Source organism: Artibeus jamaicensis, unplaced genomic scaffold, assembly GCF_021234435.1.
Source record: "Artibeus jamaicensis isolate MK-2021 breed Jamaican fruit bat unplaced genomic scaffold, CSHL_Jam_final contig_589, whole genome shotgun sequence".
Lineage (NCBI taxonomy): Eukaryota > Metazoa > Chordata > Mammalia > Chiroptera > Phyllostomidae > Artibeus > Artibeus jamaicensis.
Window position 1 is genome coordinate 1,624,478 of NW_026521896.1, and position 24,805 is coordinate 1,649,282.

At 44.9% G+C, this 24,805-nt stretch overlaps 1 protein-coding gene across 1 annotated transcript in view; it reads right to left on the reverse strand.

Moving 5' to 3' along the window:
* The window catches only part of GPATCH1 (G-patch domain containing 1), a 36,850-nt gene extending 17,839 nt beyond the window's left edge, over window positions 1-19,011 (reverse strand). The window contains exons 1-9 of the mRNA XM_037139129.2: window positions 18,926-19,011; window positions 13,502-13,636; window positions 10,319-10,404; window positions 7,861-8,021; window positions 7,208-7,305; window positions 6,629-6,687; window positions 6,001-6,243; window positions 4,338-4,485; window positions 1,319-1,398 (exon numbers count right to left, since the gene is read on the reverse strand). Coding sequence (XP_036995024.2) covers window positions 1,319-1,398; window positions 4,338-4,485; window positions 6,001-6,243; window positions 6,629-6,687; window positions 7,208-7,305; window positions 7,861-8,021; window positions 10,319-10,404; window positions 13,502-13,636; window positions 18,926-18,998 — 1,083 coding nt within the window. The 5' untranslated portion in view covers window positions 18,999-19,011. The remainder of the gene's footprint in view (window positions 1-1,318; window positions 1,399-4,337; window positions 4,486-6,000; window positions 6,244-6,628; window positions 6,688-7,207; window positions 7,306-7,860; window positions 8,022-10,318; window positions 10,405-13,501; window positions 13,637-18,925) is intronic.
* Window positions 19,012-24,805: the final 5,794 nt, after the last annotated feature.

The following is a 24,805-nucleotide window of genomic DNA, read 5'->3' on the forward strand; positions in this document are numbered from 1 at the left end:
CCCGCAGCCCTGCCGCAGCCCGCCAGGAGCCCACCAGGAGCCCGCCAGGAGCCCCGCGGGGACCCCAGAGCCTGCCTGTCCACTCACACACTCGGCCCTGCAATGCGTTTGTCTGCTTGGCACCCTCACCGAATAGGTGATGGGCATCAGGGCTTTGTCTTATTTATCCTTGAACCCTGAGTCAAAGGAGGACTTAACGATTTTGTTTAAATTATTTATTTATTTTTAGAGAGGGGAAGGGAGGGAGAAAGAAAGGGCGAGAAACTTCAATATGTGGTTGCCTCTGGTGCATCCCCTCACTGGGGACCTGGCCCGCACCCCAGGCATGTGCCCCAACCGAGAATCAAACTGGCAACCCTTTGGTTCGCAGGCCTCAAACCACTGAACCACACCAGCCAGGGCAACTTAACCATTTTTTATGCTCCCCTTTCATAAATTAAAAAACTCGAATTCTCCTTTGACGTAGTTGACATTTCTGATAATAACAGCCACTTACTATGCACCTCACACTGCTTTGAATATATTTATTCTGCTCGCTGTAACACACATTAACTATCACCACCAAACCAATCACAGCCACTGTGATCCCTCAGGCTGCGCTGCTCCCGGCTGCCCTGTTCTGGAGAGCCTCAGCCCAAGCCACAGGTGCTCAACAAGTGCTCACTGAATAAAAAACAAAAAACCCACTACCCAGAATGGGGCAGTCTAAAATAAAGATGCCAACGAGGCAACTCTCCTGAGCTATCAGCACGTACAAGTAACTTGTGACGGCCACCTAGGGACGGGTGACTCGGAGGGGAGTTAAAGAGCACCACTTGGCCCAAGCCGTAACAGAACTTCATCAGGACAGGACTATCTGCAAAGCACGTGGCGTTCTCCCGGGACCTGGCCTGCACTTCCGTGGCTTCTCTCTCCTCTGCTTGCCCAGGGAACCTCGCTCACACTGGTTAATCTGCCTCACAGCATTGAAGCGTCAGAGCTGAGTCATTACAGCCTTTTGAAAGTTCTCTACTTTTTCTTAAGTTGCATTGTCCCTAGAATTTTATCAATTCCACTCTCCCACCAGTTTCTAATGTAGTTTTTGAATGGAAATAACCACTCAAAGTTTGGATTTAAAAGGTAAGCCATCAGCTGCCTGGAATACAATGTGGCCACTGACTGGCCTTTCTAATAACAGAACACGTTTTCCTCAACGGTCACTAGTTACTAGGCTGGTGTTTTTGGAGACGGAATTTACTTACTATTTCAGTTGTTAATATAATCACTCAGATTACATAGCAATATTTTAAGTACTAAACCAATAAAAAAAATTTCTTACTTTCTTGGAAGATAAAGGTTTAGAAGCCAAGGAAAATCCATCCAATATTTTGCCAACGTATCGAAGATCTTTCTCTGATTCTACAAAATGATGTCAATGATTAGTTTCAGAAGCACAGATAAGAACAAGGCAAATGATGTCAGCTTCCTTATCTCTAAGAACACAAACACTACACGTCACACGTGGTATCACACACAGACAGCACTGAACAAAGAAACAGTGGGACTGAGTCAGGCAGTCGGGCCCACCCCGCCCACAGCTGACTGGACTGCCCGGGACCCAAGGCCACGGCCCTCTGTGACAGGAAAAGTGCGTGAGGCCCTACACTAAGGGGCACCAAAAATATAATCTGTGCAGTAAAAGATCTCAAGAAAAACCATTCAGAGAAGAAGTATGGATAAAAGTAAAAATTCTACTGTGAAACTAGGTGAAGACCCTTGGGGAGACTACCTCCCAATTTCCTTAGCAACCACTGAACAAGGTACAAAAAGCAATACAACCAGGTCAGCCGGTAATCTAAGCCTTGTACAAATTAAAAGGTACTTTTGTCTTTCTCAAATGAAATTCTGACAAGAGATAAAGATCCCTAATTCGGGAAACAAAATGACCAACGCCCTCTGACTGGAAGCCAGGGTCCACGGGAGGCAGAGACAACCCCATCCACAAAGGCTCTTTGATCACCAAGTACTTCCTGTGCACAGCGATCCCGTCAAGACTCCATGTGCACAAACTGCATCTTCAGTAGCCAAAAGCCCCCTCCTCGTGACCACCAATGAGCACTGACGCAGCTGCCGTTCAGTCCCCAAGCTGGCCCAGCTGCCCATGATGCAGGCGGGACTGAGGCTTTCCGCCTCAAAGACCGCTGCACAGCGGGTCACTACGCTTCCCCACAGACCACTTCACACCTGCTCCTGCGAACTTCTGTACCAGCTTCTGGAAGTCCCTAAGATTCTGTATGGTAATTTGTCACTAAATTTCACATTCTTGCTATTTTGTATTCTTTTAAAACCCTGCAATTTTACTTTCATGAATTTATTCTGAAGAAATATCCAGCTAATGTACATAAAGAGCCATAAGGACATTTATCATAGCTTAATGGATCAAGAAAAAAATAAGAACAATTCAAAAATCAACCATCATGACCTGCTAACTATAGATTCACTCAGTGAAAGACCAAAAAGTCAAAAGTACAGTTGTTGAGGCCCTAAGAGTGGGAGAGAAGAGGCCTCGGTTGGGGGGGACAACAGCAGAGAGGGCCCAGGGGAAGCCAGGAAGCTCAGGGATGGACACCTGCTCAGGCCTGCGGTGGAGAGGGGTGGGGGTTGGGCGAAAGTGTTCCAGAAAGGGAAAACCAAAGATGCGGTTTGGAGGGCAGATTCAGGTATGTAAACTCATTACAGATTAGCAATTATTATACAGTTGAGGTGTCAATATTAGTAACATAGCATTGTATTGATGTATTGATATATTAAAAATTGACATAATAATTAGCATATTTATATACTCTACATTAATATATAACATTAATATGAGTATATAATGTAGCTTCTTTTGTTATAAAAATGATACACAGTCTTAGTCAAAATTTTTAAAACTATAAATATAAAGGTAAAGCAAAAAATGTAAAGGTAAGGAAAAGGGAGATAATAGAAGCAGGCTCACTGTCACCCACAGGTAACACCAAGTAACACTTGGGTGCACACCCTTCCAGCGCCTTGTGGGAAGCCCTTGGTTCTTTCTGTGGCGATGACGACAGGCCGCTCCCACTTGCCGAGTGCTTGCTGTGTGCCAGGCAAGTTCTGCGCCCTTTACATACATTAAACTCTCCGTGGGACAGTCATGCCACTGTCATGCCCACTGCCCAGACAGGGATGCCAAGGCACAGAGAGGTTAAGCAGCCTGTCCAAGGTCATAGCTGATAAATGGGGAGAGCCAGGACCGAAACCCAGGCAGTCTCCGGCATTTGTGTTCACAACCATTAAGCAAACTACCTCTTAAACATCGTGTTGCACCTGCCTTTTCTCTTCTAGAAATGTGAAGTAGGCATCATTCTGGAGTGATGCTTAGATTATTTCAACAGGGAGGTTTTAGATGTTTTCTTTAAGAGTTAGATCAAATTTCATGTGACTCCAAATGTAACTGTCTGAAGATCGTTTTCAGCTCAGCTCTCGCCTCCCACTTCGTTCAGGTGGTTGTCATTATTGTGACCAGAGAACAGGAGGTGGTGCCATTTACTCAGCCTCTGGGGTAGCTGCCAACCAAAGTTATACCATGGAATCCTCACAATAACCCCCAGACGACTCTTTACAAACCCTCACTCTACAAACGATGCCCAGAGAGGTTATAAGCCTTGCCCAAGTCCACAGCTGGGCAGGAGAAAGCAGCCATCTAAACCCAGGTCTGACCGATTCCAAATCACATGCTACTAATACCTATTCCAAACAGTCTTCTCCCTGGATTGAAAAACTGAAATACTATCTAGGACCTGAACCATCATAAACTCTGACTTGACACTCAGCTTGTGTGGACAGATGTCCACCTCTTAGCACAGTAAGATCCCCCCCAAGAGCCAGGGGTACAAGTAGAAGACAGAGTGGCTTCCAAGCTCCACCTCGCTACGGGCGCTCAGCGTCCAGGCCTCTGGTCCTCCTGCGTGCGTTGGCCTACTCTGACCACCTCGCTCCTCGGGCTGGGAGTGCTTCGCTCTCAGCCAGTGCCAGCCCTGACCTGCCACCCGAGCTCGCGCACACACACCGGCTCCTCCCTGATTCCAGACCTCTTCTTCCTCCACTCCTTGGCCCTGTCTTGATAACTGGCTTTGGCTCTACCCATTCCAAATCCCACATCTACCTCGCCTCCCAGGTTGGGCCTCCCTTCTTCCTACTTTGTTTCTCAGCCTGCATGTTTCACCGACAACCCCCTACTCCACCGAGGCTGCCACTGCGGCATCAGTCTGGCAACCCTTCTTCCTGATGACCCGACACTGGTCCTACCACCAGTCGCGAGTCTATGGAACAACCTTTCTGACTCTGATATTGCTTGGGCGCTGTCCATCCGTACAGTCCATCTCCAGGCTCCTCGTCCTTCAGAACGGTGTCGTACTTGGAGAGAGTTTCTGTGGCATAAATATCATCATCTTCCTCTTCCAGGGCCCCGACACCAAAAGCCTTTGAAAACAAGGTTTCAAACAGAAATATAGGTTTTAGGGTATGTCTGCATTGAAGGATAAAGCTACTTGAAGGATTTAATTGAACAGGCTACATTAGCACCGAAAGATCGCCAGGAGAGAAACAAACGAGAGGCCCAGACTCCATACAGACTCAAGCCCTTCAGATCACAACGACCAGAACTGAAGGCCCTGCCCAGCGGCAGCTGTGGGTCTGGGGTCTCGTGCCGGCTGAGGAATAAAGAACACACAAGCAGCAGTGCAGCAGGAGAAATGGGGCCTCCGATTTCTGGAGAAAGAAGAAAGAAAGAGTGCTCATCTGCTGGTCAAATGGCCTGGGGACAGAGCTGGTGACCAGGGTCTGAAGACCATCACTACTCTGCTAGCTGCTGTAAGAACTCCTAATCTTGACCTGGCTGGTGTAGCTCAGTGGATTGAGCATGGGCGGCAAACCAAAGAGTCATTGGTTCGATTCCCAGTCAGAGCACATGCCTGGGTTGCGGGCCAGGTCCCCAGTGGGGGCCACATGAGAGGCAACCACACACTGATGTCTCTCTCCCTCTCTTTCTCCCTCCCTACCCCTCTCTCAAAAAATAAATAAATAAAATCTTCAAAAAAAAAACCTCCTAATTTTTGTGGGAAATGATCTCCAAAAAGTCTTTCTTTTTCTTAAAAGAATTTAAAAAAACAATAATTACATTTTCTAAATATGATTTAGAAAGAAAAGGTAATAATGGCGTTTCCTAAATGCAACTTAGGAAAGAACCTCTGACTCAGTGAGGGGCCAGGCCACCAGGAAAGGCTCCCCACCTCCTCACACACAAAGCAAGTCTCCCAGGGGAGCGAACACCTACACTCCCAACACCTCAGGGCAGCACTAGAAATAAGTCCTAGAGGGAGTCGAACTTGGACCTGAACTTGGCAGGCTGAAATTCAACTTTTTTTTTTTTTGAGATTATGTCTATTAAAGCTGGGACAGTGAGACAAGGAAGGCTTTAGATAGAAGCAGCAACAGGAGAGCCCGGGCGGGGCTGCCTCAGCTCCCTGGGAGGTCAGGGAAAGGGGGCTGTGCAGACGGGTCCCGGGGGTCAGCCCTGGACAGGCTGCTGCTGCCCGTGGCTCCCCTGGTTGCCAGTCTTGTGGGAACCCTCAGAGTTTAGGAGATGCTCGTCTCAGAGGGAAGAAAGGTGTGGGTGTGCTCCAAGGAGGGAGAGTGCCGAAATACCACTACTGACCAAACCAAAGGGGAAAGTGGCGTTTTCTGCTCAGCCCAAGGGTGTAAAAGAGCAATTGTCATTCCCAAGAACACACAAACCCCATCAAGAACATAGGTCACAGGATCTTGGGAATAAATAGTTTAAAATCAGGAAGGTATACTTTACATGTCTTAGGACAATATAACTGCTTGAAAGTCTTTGTGTAGTTGATCAATATAAGTGCCTACTGTGGGGCAAGTGTAAAGAAAGCATTCTCACTTGTCAATGGTTCCATGTTTATAAAGCAGAAACACTTTTACCTGGCCCGAAATTCCCAATTTTCTTCCTTTATTCACTCCAATATCTCCAAGAAGATTGCTGGTCCCCTCCAGTCTTCCACTGAAAAGATTAAAATGTTCTCCCGAAGTGCCAAACAGTGCTTGGTGGGGGTCTAGGCCCTTGTAAGCCAGTCCATGCACATTGTCTTTAGGTGTGAAATCCACGGGCATGACGTCTTTGGGTGCAAAGGTCACATTTTCTGGCAGGTAGTCATCATCTTCATCCTATTTAAAAAGGGGAATGAAGGTGAGTCACTTCCTGGTGCAAAGTAAGCCTATAAAATACTATTTTCAAATGCAGTGATTAATTCCAAACAGACCAATCACTAAACTTCCATTTCCACTATTATAAATCACTAAATGGAGTCCCTGAACAACTGATACTAATAAAAACAATTCCATTTTAAGAATCTAAACAGCTGGGATATCTATGGTGCTGGTGTATTGCTGAATACAGCATTTGCTATTACGAGGATAGTTTTAGGGTATGGGTATTGCACTGTAATGGGATATGATTCATTTAAAAAATTGTTTCCAATCATCAAACTTCACATTCATAAAGTTGCAAGTCCTGCTGAGCCCACTGAAGACCAGCCCTCCCACACGGTACCTCGGATCCTTCAGAGCCGCCAGGAGGCAACGCACAGCCGTAGATTTTTACTCCAGGGTCTGAAAGAGATTTCAAACGCATCAGTCCCGAGCAACTGAAAACACAAAAACTGACTCGTTGACACTCTTCAGAGGTATGTGGCTGTGCTGGCACAGGTTGCTACAGCTTTAGGCTGGGGGACTGCTCACTCAGGAATGGTCTCCCACCAGCGCCGGCGCCCCCCCCACGCTCTAGCAACAATGTGCTACATGAGTAACCACTACTGCTCTAGCACCAGAAAGAACCCCCCAAGATTATCACTGCTTCCAAGAGTTCACAGTCTGGCTGGGGAGACCAAGGGCAAGAAATAAACAGAAGATAATCATGTTAAATCACGACAGTTTTGGCAGAAGTAGGAAACAGTTTCATATGCTCCTGATGGGAATGTAGACTAGTACAACTCTTCTAGAAAATTATTCCACATTATACACAAAAGCCTTAAAATACATGCACACGACCCAGCCATTTTATTTCTAGAAACATGCAGCCATTAAAAAGTATTAGGGTCAGGGTTAGGTTAATGACAATCAACATACATACCAGGTTTTTGTCTGTGTGGTCTTCTCTTTACTCGAGGACCAATTCCTTGTCCTTCCTTCCATCCCATTTTTCTTAGCAATTCAAAACCAACAGATAATCTAGGGTATCACAGCATTGAAAATGAACTTATTTTCATAACAGCAGAGGAGAGGAGGAAATTGCAAAGCAGCCTTTGAGTTCCTGCCCGGCCCATGTACTTGTCATGCCTGAGCCCGCTCCCCCATCTGTGTGAGAACCACGTGGCCCTGCCCCTCTGAGCATGTACTGAGTCACTGGGCTTGGGGTGCTTGTCTGACCTGGGGAATTCTATCAGATGTCTTTTCTCCGAGGCCTTTACAATGGGCACATGGAGACTCCAGATGGTCCTTGTCAAGCACGTATCCTGGGAAACCATAATGGTCTGAGGCTGCCACATAGGCCAAATGTTCAGGACCAGGACCAGGACGTATGCAGAACGAGAGAGCAGAACAAGGCTGGAGCTCTAGCGCACTCTGTGCAATAACAGTGCAAGACCCTTTTGGCAAAACCCCCCTTTGCACTCAAGCGAGGCTAAGAAGACCTGACCTACTTGCAACCGAGCTTTCCCTGAGGTCATCACACATACACAAAGCAGTGATTTCAAGATGAGAAAGTGAAAATTAAATTCTTCTCACTTTGCTGGTGTTATGAAGTCATCAAGCAGAGTGGCTCCAGGAATAGGGGCAGTAGCAGCTGCTAACTGCCTGGCCTTTTCTCGTATTCTGTCTTTGGTTTTGGAAGCAAAATCATCTGTGGTAACAATTGCTTTTGGTGCTATCCCAAATTCACTAAGATCCTTAAAAAAATTCAAACAAAATTACTTACATTATTTGGAAAGTCATTAAACATGATACACATGCAGTTTTCTTTTTTTTTTTCTTTTAAGTTAAAACTACAATATTGAGTTTGAGAGCAGAAGGGTGGCTGACTTCACACACTGACTTTGAAACCCTCACATAAGTTAAGGCTGGAGGCCAAGGATGGGAGCATTATAGTGGCCACTCAGTGGAACCACAAGGGGTACTGTCAAGCTAGGAAAACAGGGAGGACTTCATCCTTCTCAAGCAGTATTTCAAAAGTCAGTGTGAAGCAGGCAAATCTTAGAGTCACAGCCAAAATCCATTTGTGAGCACCTCTGTGCCAGGCCCTGAGTTAAGTGCTTTTGCATTTACTGTTGGCTGCTTGTCCAAAAGCCATTGCCCCTTCCTCTTTCTTCAGAGAGTCCTGAGATTGTCCAGGTACTTGCCTTCCTCTGCACCACCATGCACCTCAGGAGTGCTGTCCAGGTGTGCATGGGCTGGGGCCGGGGAGGATTAGGGAATGGGGGCTCATGTCTTATCTAAGCCAGTCATTTTGATCCCATTTCCCTTGCTTTCAGAATGAGCATGTAGCCTGGGCTGGTGTGGCTCAGTGGATTGAGTGCTGGCCTGTGAACTGAAAGATCACCAGTTCAATTCCAAGTCAGGGCAAATGTCTGGATTATGGGCCAGGTCTCTAGTAGGGGGTGCTCAAGAGGCAACCACACACTGATATTTCTCTACCTGTCTTTCTCACTCCCTTCCCTTTTCTAAAAATAAATAATTTTTTAAAGTCTTAAAAAAAAATGAGCATATCCAAGCAGATGGGAGCCTGGAGGGGAGGGGAAATTCCGTTTCCTTGATCTAAAGGAGAAGATACCAAGAAGAAAATCTTCCTTCCACTGAATAATAAGCTCATCCTGAGCACTCGTGGGGACTACCAAAGCCACCTTGCAACCATGAGGAAATCCAGTATAGGGAAAAGCTGACAGAAGATGATAGAAGAGAGTTTGGGGCTGATCGTTACATGAAATATGTTTCCTTATGGATTATGCTAGTCATATAGGAAGGGGATCTCCCCTTGCCTCTTACCTGCAGCCTAAAGCATGCTGATATAACTATTTTATTTCATTTTTATCACAAATGGATCCATGAATAGGTTGTAAGTTAAAAGGAGTTTATTTTAAAATGAAGTGGAGCACACCCTGCAGGCCGGCAGGACCACCACTTCAGAACCCTCCCACTATCCCCTATTCACCCCTAAGTTTTCTGTCATTGTTGATTTATCAATGTGCCCCAATGCCTGCACATGACTTCTTTTCACTCCATTCTCTAGTCACTAACTGGTCCTTAAAGTTCAGTGCGCATAAATTGCTGTGAAAGGCTGTAGACTTGGCCCAATGAATACTGCACTTTTGAGGCAATCGGGGCTTTTTCAAGTACATTTGCCTGTATAGCCATAACTTGGTTTACTGAACTTTGCTTTACTGTCCTTTGCAGATACTTCATGTTTTACAAATTAAAGTTTTGTGGCAACCCGGCACTGAGCAAGTCTATCGGAGCCATTTTTCCAACAGCTTCAGATAATGGTTAACGTTTTTTAGCAATCAAGTATTTTTTAAATTGCATTATGTTAGCCCTGGCTGGTGTAGCTCAGTGGATTGAGTGTGGGCCTGCGAACTAGACAATCGTGGTTCGATTCCCAGTCAGGGCACATGCCAGGGTTGCAGGCAGGTTCCCTGCAGGCCAGTTCCCAGCAGGGGATGCATGAAAGGCAACCATACATTGATGTTTCTCTCCCTCTCTCCTTCCCTTCCCCTCTAAAGATAAATAAATAAAATCTAAAAAAAAAATTGCATTATGTTCTTTTTTAAGAGAAATAATGCTACTGCATACTTAATAGGCTATAGTAGAGTATAAACATAACTGCTATAAGTACTAAAAACCAAAATATTCACATGACATGCTTTATCCCCACATTCCCTTTATTGCAGAGGTCTGGAACCAAACCCACAGGTGACATCTCTGAGATATGCCTGTACTTGACTTTCCCCCACACTCCTGACTTCAGAAACTACCCCTGACATATGACACTACTCCAACGAACGAGAATCCATTGATGCACAGGGTACTACAGCCCAAATACTTCAAAGATAAAGCCTTACATACAAAGAGGAAAACACACACTGAACTCTCTGGGGAAGGAGAATTCTGGAGAGTTCTTGTTCTGGGGAAGGGCAAGGGGCTACAACAACTGACTATAAGCTGACTGGCAGCTGAAGTTCTGCACACCCACCTCTTCATCCATAAAATCTTCAGGGCCCAGAACGGATTTGTCGGCTCTGTTCTGTCGTGAGGACACAAAGGAAGAGGGCGTCCATCCTTGAAAGAAAAGAGTTTAGCACGTTACAATCCTAGGTCGCATTTTGGTCTATAACTAAATAATTAAAAAACACCGATGGGCTCGAAAGCCCCAATAACTATAAACTCCTGGCTCCTTTCCATCTCACTGCTCACGTAGACCTAATTCTTCCACGTAAACTTCTTATTAATCTCCATACCTATCCCTTGTATCAGAACTTATTGGGTACAGTGAGGTTTCCCCGTAAAAATCTGCAACCAAGTGAAATCAAATTACACATGCACAGTTCACCTGTGGAAGGAACACAAGTAGGTCTGAGCAGAAAGACACAAGTTCATCTGAAAAGGCAGGGCCAGTCTGAGACCAGCAGAACAGCAACCTATACTAACAAACCGACACATCAAAGACAGAGTGTCTGGTGAACACACAGTACAATATACAGATGATATATTATAGAACTGTACACCTGAAACCTACATAATTTTATTAACCAATGTCACCCCAGTAAGATCAATGAAAAATTTAAAATTAAAAAAAAAAAAAGAAAAGAACAAAACAGTAGCCCGAGCTGGGTGGCTCAGTTTGTTGGAGCATCCTCCCATCCACCAGAACACTGTGGGTTCGATCCTTGGTCCAGGACACGCACCTAGGTTGTGGGTTGGATCCCCGGTCAGGGCATGTATGAGAGGCAACCGGTAAATGTCTCTTTTACACATCGCTGTTTCCCTCTCTCTCTCCTTCTATTCTTTCTAAAATCAATAAAAATAAATCTTTGGGTGGTGAGAATCAAATAAATACATAACTTAAAAAGGAAAGAAAGAACATGTCAAGGTGCATGAGTCAGCCAGGAAAGGATGGCTGAAGAGCTGCAGAAGCGATGCAAACCACCTCTGGGACGTGCTGGCCCGAGCACTCGGCCTGGCTGGTCTCGGGGCAGGCAGCGGCCACCCCAAACCCCCAGCCTCATCAAACCCCAGAGTCCTATAACTGACCCCCTTGTTGTCTGCCCCACCGTCACCAAGCATGTGCCACGCCCAGAGAGAGACAACGCTCTGGTGGGCAAATGTACCTGTGACCCTCTGCAGACAAACTTCTCTGGATTCCTCTTGGAGCGGCGCACCCCCCTCCTGATATCCTACAAGAGTCTTGCCGGGGGGTGCAGGGTAGATTTACTCTTGGCAGAGGGGTGAAGCAGGTTTCTGGGCCAACCTGGGAGACTGATGGCCCAAAAGAGTGAGGATCTGCTCTCAGGGGCAATACCCTGGGCCCAGCGCCACCCTTCACTCAGGATTTCTATAGTCTTTACCCTATTCCTGCACAGTCCTCGAATCTGTCGCTCCTAATGGTAAAGAGATACTCCAATATGTTAACACAGCACAGTCTACCTGACTAACCATTTGGGCTAGTCTTGCTTTTTAATTATAACCTACAGCACAGCCATAATTATAATAATCAGCGATATATTAGTGAGCTTCTTTCGTCACAAACACTACTGTCATTTTAAACATTTTAATGAGTGTGCCACTTTAATACTGCCTTGGTTATCTTAATTTGCTTATGTTAATAATAAGGCTAAATATTCCTAATAGCATTTCTATCTTGTCTGGAGTAAAGTGTTCGAACGCTCTGCCCACTGAACTGACCTTATTTATTTTTTAATTGAATTTTTAGAGGAAGAGAGGAGTGGTGGAGGCGGTAGAGAGAGACGGACAGAAACGTCCACTTGTCATTCCACGGGCTCATGCATTCGTCGGTTCCTTTCTTTTCTTTTTTAGAGAGGAAGGAAGTGAGAGAAACACTGATTTGTTGTTCCGCTTATTTACGTATTCATTGGTTGGTTCTTGGATGTGCCATGACGGGGGATCAAACTAGCAACCTTGGTATATCAGGATGATGCTTTAATGGAGCTACCAGGCCAGGCCATTGAGCTGAACTTTTTATTTTTTTAAGCTTTTATTTATTTATTGAGAGAGAAAAGCAGGGAAGGAGGAGGAGAGGGAGAGAAACATTGATGTGAGAAACATCTATAGGTTGCCTCCTGTACCCACCCCTACCAGGGACTAAACCCGCAGCCCAGGCAGGTGCCCTGACCTGAAACCGAACTGTGACCCCTCTTCCTGCTGGACGACCCCCAGTGACCTGAGCCACACCACACAGGGCCTGAACTGATGTTTACTCCTTCTGGATATTGAACTCAACCATCTTATTTATCCCAACTATTTTCTCTCTTTCTTGCATTACTTTCCATTTTCATTTTACCATTGTTGTGTACACGCTATTTTTAATTAATTTATTTTCCAATTACAGTTAACATGCAGTATTATATAGTTTCAGGTGTACAGGACGGTGGTTAGACATTTATCCCCAGATAAGTCTGGTACCCATCTGACACTATACATCATTATTACAGTGTTGTTGACCACATTATAAGTTATTTTTTTAAATATTTTTAAAATCTGTCCTATCTTGTTTTTAATAATTCCTGCATGACTTAATCAGTTCACCTTCCATTCATATCTGAGATATTTAAGCCATTTTCTTCCAGTTTCTATGTTAAAGCACTAAAAAGAAGTACATTCTTTTAATCAGTGTGGAACATATTATATTGCCACATGAAAAGCATAACGAATTTTTCTCCAGACCAAGAGCATGTACTGACAAGTGAAGGCTTGGTCCCATGTCAGGAGAAAGCAGCTCTGATCCTCAGTGGCTTCATCTAAAAAACAGCTGTGACTCCTGTCTTCCTTAGTGACTGAGCCATGTGAGACAATGTTACCTGAGGGAATCGGGTGAGAGTATTTTGTGCATGGCTAGATGCAATGTAAAATGGAAGTCAAATGATGACAATTCATAATTTAATCATTCAGTTATAGGCTGTTGCTTTTTTAAGCAAAAAAAGAGAACCTCTTTGACCTTCAGACTGCAATCAGTGAGCAACCTGGACATCGACTCTGGAAACATTCTAAAGCTCAGAGAACACAGAAGTATACAATGTATGTACACTGCTAAAATGTTACAAGAAATTTTGTAAAAGGGGAAAGGTGGGGAAGTGAGAATCTTGTGATATTTCAATCACTTACTTTAGCAACATAGTAGCTAAAACTAGGAAAAGCATACCTTCTTTTGAGCCGACAGTGTTGAAGTAGCCAGCAGAGAACCCTCCACTAAAGGCTCCATGAAACCGTTTATACCTTCCTTTTTCATCTCTGACAGTCTGATCCTGAAGAGGAATTGGTTTCTTTGGTCTTTCACCTAAAACAAAATATTTTGAATGAGAAAGAGAAAAGGAAATGGTGGATTAGAAAAAAAATTAAGAAAAATGTCATCTCTTAAATATAATAAATTGCTTACTTCCTGTAACTTCAAATATGATAACTTTTTAAAAGATTTATTCATTTATTTATTTATTTATTTTTAGAGACGGAAAGGGAAGGAGGACGAGAGAGAGAAAAATACTAATATGTGCTTGACTCTCATGTGCCCCCTACTGGGGGCCTGGCCCACAACCCAGGCATGTGCCCTGACTGGGAATCGATCCAGCAACCCTGTAGTTCGCAGGCTAGTGTGGCTCAATCCACAAGCCACACCACCCAGGGCCCAAATAAAATAAAGTAATAGAGGAACACTGCTATTCCTAGACTTCACTAGCTTATAGACCTTAGGAAGCAATAAATTTTACCAAGCTTCTTTATAGTTCTAAGACAATTATAAATATCCCTTTTTATATAGAAATGTTTTAGTAAAAAATGGCCTGCTTGTCCCACTAAATTCCATTATGAAAACTGAATTACAGTGATGAAGGAGGACAGTTCAAACAGATGGAAGTGAACCCTGCTGACAGTGAACAGGTCAGGTTTCCGGGGCAGCACCTGGCATGCAGAAGCTGCAACAGAAGAAACACTTCTATATCTCTCTAAAATTTCATAGCAGCCTTGGCCCCAGAACTTTCCCTTCAGTAATGCCCATTTTCCCCAAAGCTTAAGAGTTCCCTTACTTCTGGGAATCTTCTGATTCTATAGTCACTCTTCTTTAAACTTACTCCTTTTCTGATTTTGCTGATAGGGGCTGGGTTGCTACATCACACAAGCAGAAAGGAAATTAATACATTGTAGCCTCGTCTAAAAAAAAAGTTCCTTAGGTTTCAAGTTTCAGGTACTATGATATCAATTACTATCTAACTTTACCAACTCCAATTCAAAATTCCGAATCCATTTAAAATGAAAAGTAACCATCAAGTTACTTTCAAACATTCAATCCAGAAAGCAAGCCATAGGGTAGTTAAAGGCACAGGGTTGAGAGTCACAGCACTCTGGATTTAAAGCCAACCCCACCTTTCCTAGCACTAGGACTTCAGTCATCTTAACCTCCCTGTGCCTATTACTTACTCGCTCTGTGAACTTGGGCAAATTACTTGATCTCCATAATGCTGAAGCACCAAAACTACAAAACCAGGACAATAACAGAGCATACCTTGTAGAGTGGCGCTGAGGACTTAACACCACAGGCAGAGAGCCAAGCACAGTGCCTGCTCATTGCAAAGCTCAGTAGTATCAGCTACAATTCCACTTCATTCTAAAGAACTGAATTACAACTTAGGACCCACAATCCAAGATTTTCACAATTTATTAGAAATGCAGTACGCACGCACACGCCATTACTGCATGTGCACCTGGCACGATTCTTAGCTACGGCAGTTGCTCAACATCGGCTCCCACTGACAGCCTGTGCTGGCGATTTCTTTACTGTGAGGAACAGTCTTGCGCACCATAAGATGGTTGGCAGCATCCCTGGCCTGTAACACTAGATGACAGTGGCAACTCCCCCTCCCCCAACATGACAACCAAAAACGTCTGCAGACAGTGCCAAATGTGCCCAAGGGGGCAAGACTGAGAGCATCCCTGGCTGAGGTTAAGGTCAGAAAGGTTAATCCTGGCAATTCGAGGTGCTGTTCTTGCTCTGTTCTCCAGGTGCTTCTGACCTGAAAAGGGAGACAGGATCTGCAGACAGTACTGGGAATCAGCAGCAGCAGATGAGAAGGGCCAACCACAGGGTTCCTGGGGAGGCGCCTCCTCTAACCACAGCATGGAAAACTCCAAGGGCAAAGGGGCATTTTAGCCAGGCTCTGTTATAATTTTGCTACTAATAACAACTAATTCCTTCTTGTCATACAGGTTATCTCATTTATCATACCCTGATAAGGATGCTTTGATTAAGTGACTGCCCTGAGGGCCACAGCTAATAAGCTGAAATCAGATCTCAACTCTGCCACCAAGCCAGGGTTGCCACCCACCCCCCAACCAAAAGTTTACTGAGGGCCTTACCACGGAAGCAGCCCTGTTCTAGACACTGGGTAGAGAAAACTAAACACAAGTCCATCCCTGCTCCCAGGGTGCTCAGGCCCAGCAGAGGTAGTCTGCATGTATAGGAACTCTTCTGACAATGTGTAAGGACCACAACATCACAGTCGCCCTAGACAGGAGCAGAACAAGAGGCTTAAAAGGTACTGTCCCATATTTTGAAAAAGTCTAGTCTGACTGGATGGCAGGGAAGGATTAGAAAAATAAAGGTATGGAAGATGAAACCAGAAGGGAACCGCACTGCAGACAGTCTTGAACTTGGTGCTGCAGGGTCACTGGTGTGCCTGTGGGAGATGGGAGCCACACACAGTTTTAAGTGGCAGAGTCAAAGCTTCTAGGAGAAGGAAAACTGTCCTAAAATTAATCTGCATACTGGATAAGCCATAGATGAAGATTCTAGAGCCAAGTCAAAGTGTCTAAGGAAAGAGCAGATAAGTATGGGTGCCCCTTCCTTCCAGGCCAGAGGGCTTAAGTGTCATCTGCGGGTGTTTGACAACGCAGCCCACAAACCTTCCCATCAGGGTCAGCAACTCTGAGAAGCGGAGCCCCTCCTCCCACAGTGTGTGTCTAACCTGTCACTATGACTTCAAAGCAGGAAGTAAAAATGATTAGTGGTCTAGGATGTTATAATGTAAAATGTACTCAGAGTGCATTTAAACTTCAAAGTGCTTAGGAAACAATGAATCAATCCTTAAAAACTTCTAATAGTGAGAAGTTAAAGGATGATTAGATGAGGGAAAAAAATCTACAAATGAAATGCCCCTTTCTTCCACTTTGAAAGAAAGGTTAGACCATTAGGCTTCATTTCAGATTTTGTGCAAATCACATCATGAAGAATTAGAAAAATATAGGTCAAGTAGCTGATGTCTCACATACAATACATCCCTCACAAGGAAACAACTATGAGACCAGAAACATAGAATGGATGTATACAGCTGCTTAACATGGTTAGAAGAAGCACCACTCATGCGTGTGTGAGCTTTTTCCTCTTCCTGCATAGCTAAACTCTAACCAGCTTTCAAAGGATCCCAGGCCGCCCTCCCAAGTTTCCCTGCTAGCTTGTGTAGGTTATTTCCCATCTGCCATCACCTGCTTTTGCACTTGTGAACCTTGTACTTTTGTTCTGTGGGTGAAAAGGGGGTTCTGCAATAAATCTGACAAGTCCAGTGACCTCACAGGGTGATCTAATCACAGATTCCTGACAGGCAGGTCATGGTGAGCAGACACACCCCAGGCTTTAGAAAAAGATTTATCTTTGACACCCTGACTGGTGTAGTTCAGTGGGTTGGGCATCATTCCACAGACCAAAAGGTCACCAATTGGATTCCCTGTCAGAGCATACGCCTGGGTTGTGCGACAGGTCCCCAGATGGTGTGCGAGGCAACCAAACGATGTTTCTCTCCCTTTCTCTTTCCCTTTACCTCTCTCTAAAAAAATAAGTAAATAAAATATTTAATTAAAAGATTTATCTTTGCCTTAAGCAAGCCCTATCCACTGTCCTTGTGCATCTAGGTCAATGCACCTTTGAAATACCAAAGTAATCCTTTTCAGACCTGTCAGAGGTGTATCCACCCTCAAGGGAGCACAAAATTTGTTAGCTACCCTGTAATTCAATCCCCACCTTGCTTTCTCCCACTTTCATTTAATCTTCCTTGGGTCCCCTCCTTAATTCCAAATACACTTTTTTTAAAAACTTGCAGACTGTCTTTTGGGGGGCATTTTTCTTAGACTGTTGAGATCCTGCTTCCAGGCAAATCTTCTATTTGGCTCAAAAAAACTCGAACTCTTTAAAATATCTCTACAGGCTGGGGTATTTCTAAACAAGCTGAGAGCTCTCAAATAGATTTGGAATTCCTCGAATAAAAGATCTTGGTCAACAATGTCTTTGACATCATGGGGTGATGTATTTGCCGATAATGTAATCTTAGGCTGTATGAAAGAAATACACTCTAGAATGAAAGACACACTGGCCACAGCCCTGCTCTACCCACATTCTGGTCCCATATTTGGAGGAAGGCTTTAACCAATTTGAGTAGAGGACTTTATCAGAGAACTGAAGATGTTAAGCGTGGTACAGAGATGTGTTAAAAGAAATTCAAAGGCTGTCTTCAAACACATTAAAAGCTTCCAGGAGACTAGCGTTACCCCGTTTTTTTGTTAAGCAGAGAGTAGGAGCAGGGCCAGTGGTGTCCAGCTGAAGTTTCTGATGATTAGAACTGATCTTTGGGAATAAAGGGGTCGTCAGTGGAAACATCCCAGAAGGAGGACCAGCCTGGCAGGACGTGGTCAGGGTAGGAAAAGATCTGAACCACAGGGGTTCTGCACGGGGGTCCTGCAGGTAACTCCTGCCCACCAGCTTCCTCTGTCTCTCCCGCAGGCAGCACTGCCATCGGTCCTCACTGGGCTTTCAGTACGTATTTTGCTGAACGAATCATATCATTAAGTCGATCAGACCAGAAACATGGTAGAGAACCTTGTTTCATCTTGCCCGCCCCTACAATGAACCAGTAAGTTTCATCAGCTCTGCTATCAAAGTATATCTCTACCCAGGCTACTACTGACCACGGCCTCTGCTACACTCCAGTCCGAGACATCGTCGTCGCCAGACCTCTTTCTGCTGATCTCCCTGCTTCACTCTTGCCCACCCCTCAACCCGACGCCTATTCTCAAAATCTATCGACTGGTCTTTAAAATACAGGTCTCTCACTTGTGTAAACTCCCCAGTGACTCTCCTACACTTCGTATACAAACCCGAACTCCCTGGTCAGTCTTCTTAACCGACACCAGTCCTGCCTGCCCCTCAATTTGCCAAACTGGCTCCGACGTCAGAGCCTCTGCACTTGCTGTTCTCCCTGCCCGAAATGCTCTTCTTTCCAGATCTTCCTATGGTTGGTTCTTCCTCTGTTTCAAGCCTGAGCTCAAACGTGCTCTCCTAGTGCAGACATTGCCTGAGCATCCCAAACAACGCTCTCACACAAGTTTGTTTCGTCGTCTGCCCATTTCCCATCCCTCTGAGTCTCCCTCCCATCCGTCCCTCCAGAACGAGAGCGCCCGAAAGCTCGGTGCACGCTTCTTAAACTGTTTCCAGCGTCCGCAGTGAGGAGTCTCGGCCAACGCCCGGCACGGGGCTTATACGTCTCACCCCGAATCCTAGGCCCCTGGCCTGTTTCCCAAAGGCACACACCTTCTTCCAGCGGCTCCAAGCCTGTCCCATAGCTGACCAAGTCCTCATCGCTGTCACTATCCAAAGCCGCCATGCTGCTCCCTTCCGGGCTCCGCCCCCTCGCTACGGCGGCCTCGGGAGGCCAGAAGCCTTCTCTCTTTCTGCTCCGCCAACCCGAACCTCGCGCCTGGCTCACCACCCACCGCCTAGGAGTTCTCAGACTCCTCTGCGCCGGGCAGACTCCGCAGGCGCCGCCTCGGAGGCTTTGAAAGACTCAACAGCCCATCCTACGAGGCTTCGTGGAGAAGCTGGAAACCATTCTCCTGCCCGGCCTCAGGGCAGGCTCCCCAGTAGACACTGATCCCCCGCGGTACCACCCCGAATACACTCGCAACTCACTCTTAGGTTTGCTTAAGTGGAACCCCTCCAGACCTCCTGAGGGGTTCGCAGACTCGGAACCCCCGATGCTCGCGTGGAAGGCAGCTCTGGACAACTCTTGATTAAAGAGAAAAATAAGCAAGAGAATAAGAGAAAAGGAGAAAAAGAAAGGAGTAAGGAGGGGGCTGGGGAAAGAGGAATAGAGAGACAAGGAAACCACCTGCAAAGAGAAAGAAAAACAAGAAAGGGAGGAAGGAAAAGCGAGCAGACAAGCAAAAGTTGTGGAATGGGTGCGGGATGCCCAGAGCTCCCTGACTGAGCCAAACGAACGTCTGTCACGTACGGTGCTGCTGTCCTGCCCCAAAACTCTTTACAGCAGAAGAAAATGAAGCTCAGCTAATAAGGGGCGAGGCTGAGCTGAAAACCAGATCTGGGAACCCAAGATTCCAAAATCAGCGTCGGAAGGCTGTGTGAATCCATCACTGGGATGTTTTTAAAACGCCCATCCCAGCCCCCGGACCTCCTGAACGGGCGTCTCTGGAAGGGGCACTGTTCCTTGAGCACTGCGAGCGCATCTGACCTCAAGGCCTTTGTATACAGGTCACTCTGTTTGAATATTCTTGCCCCAGGTATCTCACATGACGCACTGCCTCACTTTCTTCAGATCTCTGCTCAAAGGTTACTTTCTCAGTGAAGCCTTCTCTGACCTTATTTTAAAAACAACCTTTTTTGCTACACCTTCCTTCCTTGCCCTTACCCTACTTTATATTTTTCCACAATACTCTTTAACGCACTATATAATTGGATTTGCTTTATTATACCTAACATCTGTGTCCATTGTAATGTAAGCTCCACGAAAACACAGACTTGGGTTAGGTTTTTTTTTCTTCCTTTGCTATATCCTCTGGGCTTCGTTCAAATCATGATTATCAAGTAGTAGGCACTCAAATAATTTTGAAAACAAGGATGAATACCTAGTTAAATAAGTCACGGTTACATGACTTTAAAAAACAAAAGTTTTTTTAAAAAAACACAGGTTTTTAAGACAGCTTCGAAATTGTTTGACAAGTCTCCCACCAAGAAGTGGAGTCCACCGGTAGGTAGTACCAGGCAGGGGTGGGGTATTGAGACATAGCCGACTGGGTGTTAATCAGTAGTAGGGGGCCAGGGGTGCCTGGAGAAAACAAAGTCACTGTTCCCTTTATTGAAAGAAAACTAAAACCTGGAGAAATTGTTTAATAAAAATGAGGTAGAATTTCATTGTCCCGAGACACAAGGGACCAGTTCCACGGACAAGTGAACACTGGGGACTCAAAATTCTGAAAACATCTAGGGAAGGGGAAAATTGGCTTTCTGTTAACTGGCAAATGTTCCAGTGGGGCTTTTTGTCTTCAGTGGGACGTGTCATGTTGTCCGTGCACACATGGGCCAGAGTCTTTGCTGAATCTATAAAGTTCAGGAAAGATGATCGATCAAATCTTGATTTTTGTTATTTATCTCAGTATAAGCGCACTGGGACTCCAAAAAATAAAATAAAATAACTGGCATCTATGTCCTCTCCTCTTGATTCTAGCCACCATAACTGCTTAACCAAAAGAATATAGTGAAAGCACAGGGGTTAAGGGGCAGGTCGAAGTGGGATGAATGGTGGGATAAAGGAGGGATGAATGGTGATGGAAGGAGATGTGACTCAGGGTGATGGTGAGCCCACAATACAATATACAGATGATGTATTATAGAACTGTTTACCTGCAACCTATATAATTTTATAAACCAATCTCACCCCAAATAAATTTAATTTTAAAAAGTTTTAAAAAGAATATAGTGAACACGACAATAAACCAATTCCCACATCCAGCTTTTAAGAGACTGGCGGATTCCATTTTTTGTTTCCTATGATGCTGGCTCTTGGAATCCAACCTCCTTAGTTCCAAAAAGATAAAAGGAACCACAACACTCATACTCTGGAGCATTTGAGGTCTTGCTTCCCAGCAATTGTCATCAGTTCGGCTCAAATGAAATCTTACAAAAAAGTATTTATAGGTATGGACAGTCTGACATTTGTGCAACTGGAACACCAAGTACCCTTCGTTTCTTAGTCAGTTGTGCAAGAAGGCACAAATCTCAGAATCATATGAGGAAACTGCCGATGAGAACACGAATTTCTTCCACATGGTCCACATCTCAGTGCTGGTGCGGGATGGGCACTCGTGGCACGTTAAGAAACTCCTTCTGGCTCTGGCTGGTGTGGCTCTGTGGCCTGAGTGCCACCCTGTGAACCAAAAGGTTACCAATTCGATTCCTGGCCAGGGCACATTCCTGGGTTGTGGGTGTGAGAGATCCATGTATCTCTCTCTCTTTCTCCCTCCCTTCCCCTCTCTCTAAAAATAAATAAATAAATCTTGAAAGGAAGGAAGAAAGAAACCCTTTTTATGTGCTTGGGAATCAACTTTGCTTATTTTTTCATTGTATTTTCTCATTGAAATATAAAATGCATACAAAAAAGTGCACAAATCATAAGCACACAGTTATATTCGTTTTCACAAAGTGAACTCACCTGTGAGACAATAAGAACATCACAGAAGAAAATGTCCAGAATCCCAAAAGCAATAACACCAGAATGGACTGATTTTGTCTGTTTTGTACTTTACATAAAATGGAGCCATACAGTATTTTGTCTGGCTTCTTTTGCTCAACAACATTTTTTGCGCAAATATTTTGCTCGCAGCATAGTTCTTGCTTATAATAGTAATGTATTCATTTTCATCTTCATTTTATAAATTTCTTATTATGTCAGTGTGCCATAATTTATTTATCCATTTTATAGTCAATGGTGTCAGGGAGGAAAAATTTTCCTCTACCTTTCAAAGTTCTTCTGGCTGATCTAATCAAATTAACATGAGAACAGATTAGCAAGAGAAAAACAAATTAAGGTTGAATGAAATCTGTATCTCCTGAATATAGGAGAGAGACCCAGGAAAACTGGTAACTCACCAAAATGTCAGAAGCCATTGCCTTAAACACCACCTTCAGCTAAAGACCAAAGAAGAGCGCCAGCTGGTGTGGCTCAGTGGACTGAGCACCGGCCTGTGAACCAAAGGGTCACCACTTGGGTTCCCAGTCAGGGCACATGCCTGTGTTGCAGGCCAAGTCCCAAGTGGGGGGTACTTGAGAGGCCACCATACATTGATGTTTCTCTCCTTCTCTTTCTTCCTTCCCCTCTCAGAATAAATAAATAAAATCTTAAAAAAATAAAAAGGAGAAAGTGTTTGGGGTGGAGTTGGTTACAAGAGGTTACCATAAAAAGCACAGGAAGCAAGGGTGAGATTGTTAGCAGACTTAAGCTCATGCCTTCTCTATTGAGAACGAAGGCAAGACTAGTACACGGAGGGACACCTCCACAAATGGGGTTTTCCCGTATAAATACAAATGTCCATTTACAAAGGGTAACTCCTACTTGTATTTCTGAGCTTCTCCCATGTCTTCTGTTTCTTAAAAGTACCCAGCCTAAACCAATCAATATCCCAAAGAGCCATATTTTGGGGTGGCAAACTCTTCTCTCCCCAGTCTCACCTTCAAAACTTCAAATAAGAATTTTCACATTTCAGAAGCCCGGTTAATACATTGTTCTATAGCTCATTAAAGCAGCTTCAGTCTTTTTGTTTGTTTGTTTTTATTACTAAAAAGAACTTTTTAAAAATATTTTATTTATTTGTTTTTCGAGAGAGGGGAAGGAAGGAGAAAGAATAGGATAGAAATATCAATGTATGGTTGGCTCTCATGCATCCCCTGCTGGGAACTGGCCTGCAACCCAGGCATATGCCCTGACTAGGAATCGAACCGCGATACTCTGGTTCGCAGGCCCGTGCTCAGTCCACTGAGCTATGCCAGCCAGGGCTCAAGAACTTTGTTTTTTAATTTAGCTTTATGACTCTGTGCTTGTGCCTTCAAAATTTTCACAATGAGCCCTGGTTGGCGTGGCTGAGTGGACTGAGTGCCGGCCTGCAAACCAAACGGTAGCCGGTTCGCTTCCCAGTCAGGGCACGTGCCTGGGGTATGGGCCAGGTCCCCAGCAGGAGGTACATGAGAGGCAACTACACACTGATGTTTCTCTCTCTCTCTTTCTCCCTCCTTTGTCCCCTTTAAAAATAAATAAATAAAATCCTTTAAAAAAAAACGTTCACAATGATTTCCTGCTCCTCAATAAGGAAAGCATGCTTGATCCTCCCTCGGACACACTTAGCACACACACAGACCTACCACGGGACCTGCTGATATGTATTTGTTTTATTTGTATTCACTGATTTTAGAAAGAGAGGAAGGGAGGAGAGAGAAACATCAATTTGTTGTTCCATTTACTTAGGCATTCAATGGTTGCTCCTTCTATGTGCCCTGACCAGGGATTGAACCCACAACCTTGGTGTAGCAGGAGGATGCTCTAACTAACTGAGCTACCCAGACAGGGTTGTTTTTTCATTTTAGACAACCTCATTTGAACTTTAGGTCTCATGGTAGGAACTCCACAGAGTTGGTTTAGGCACACAGCACATGCAGGTTTTGGTGCTTTCCCAAGCTTCTTGGTACAAAGGTAAGCAAATCTATTACCAGAGGGTTGGGACGGCCTTCTTTTGTTAGAGGCTGTGTTGTGGGACAGCCTGCACCAGTGTGTCAAACACTGGATCATTCTGGGGGTCTCTAGAAACCATCTCCAGAGAAGAAAAAGGAAAAAAGGAAACCACCTCCGTCTGAAGAACAGGTCAGTTCGAACGTCTGCCTCGGAACGTGCCTATGCCCTTCTCTGGGGCACATACTTTTTCTTTTTTAAACAATGAGGGTCCCCATGGGGCTTGCAAGCAGAGGAACTGTGCGCAGCAAAACCCCTGAACCTGTCCCCGAGGCCCGTTGCTCTGATTTTTCAGTAAGCCAACAGCAGCCCGCCATGGCTCTCTCCTGCCTTCCTTGTTTCACTGTCCCCAGATTTAGTAAGTGTACTCCCCACCCCCAACAAAGAATAGATGAGTTTAGTTCAAACAGTTGTGTCTCATTTCAGGAGACAGGGATGCAGACCGGGCTCCCAAAGTTAGGCCTACATTGTGTAAGCAAGCAATCAGGTATTTAATGAGAGGCATTTGCATGGAAACAAAGACAAGCAAAAGTTAGTGACTGAAGCAGAGCACAGTCCCACTTTCTGAGTTCTGATGGCAAACAATCTAGAAGATTTCTAGGTCAGGGTGGTAGGGCGGGAGTGTCTTCTGCAGTTTGAATGTCTCAAATGATGTTATTGGGTATTCAGGTAAACTCTCTAACCGGCTTACACAGCAACAGGCATCTATGATGAGCTGTTATAGTTACTTCTATGAGGTTCACATGAAATTGTCTAGTTGCACTTGGCAGGGTTTTCAGGGAAAGGACGGGTTTTGTTCCCAATGACTCCAAGTCAAAGGAAGGGAGAAATTTGGAAATACTAGTTTGGAGAGTTACAGCCAAATATTTGAAGAAATTAGAATTCAAGATCCAGTCCAC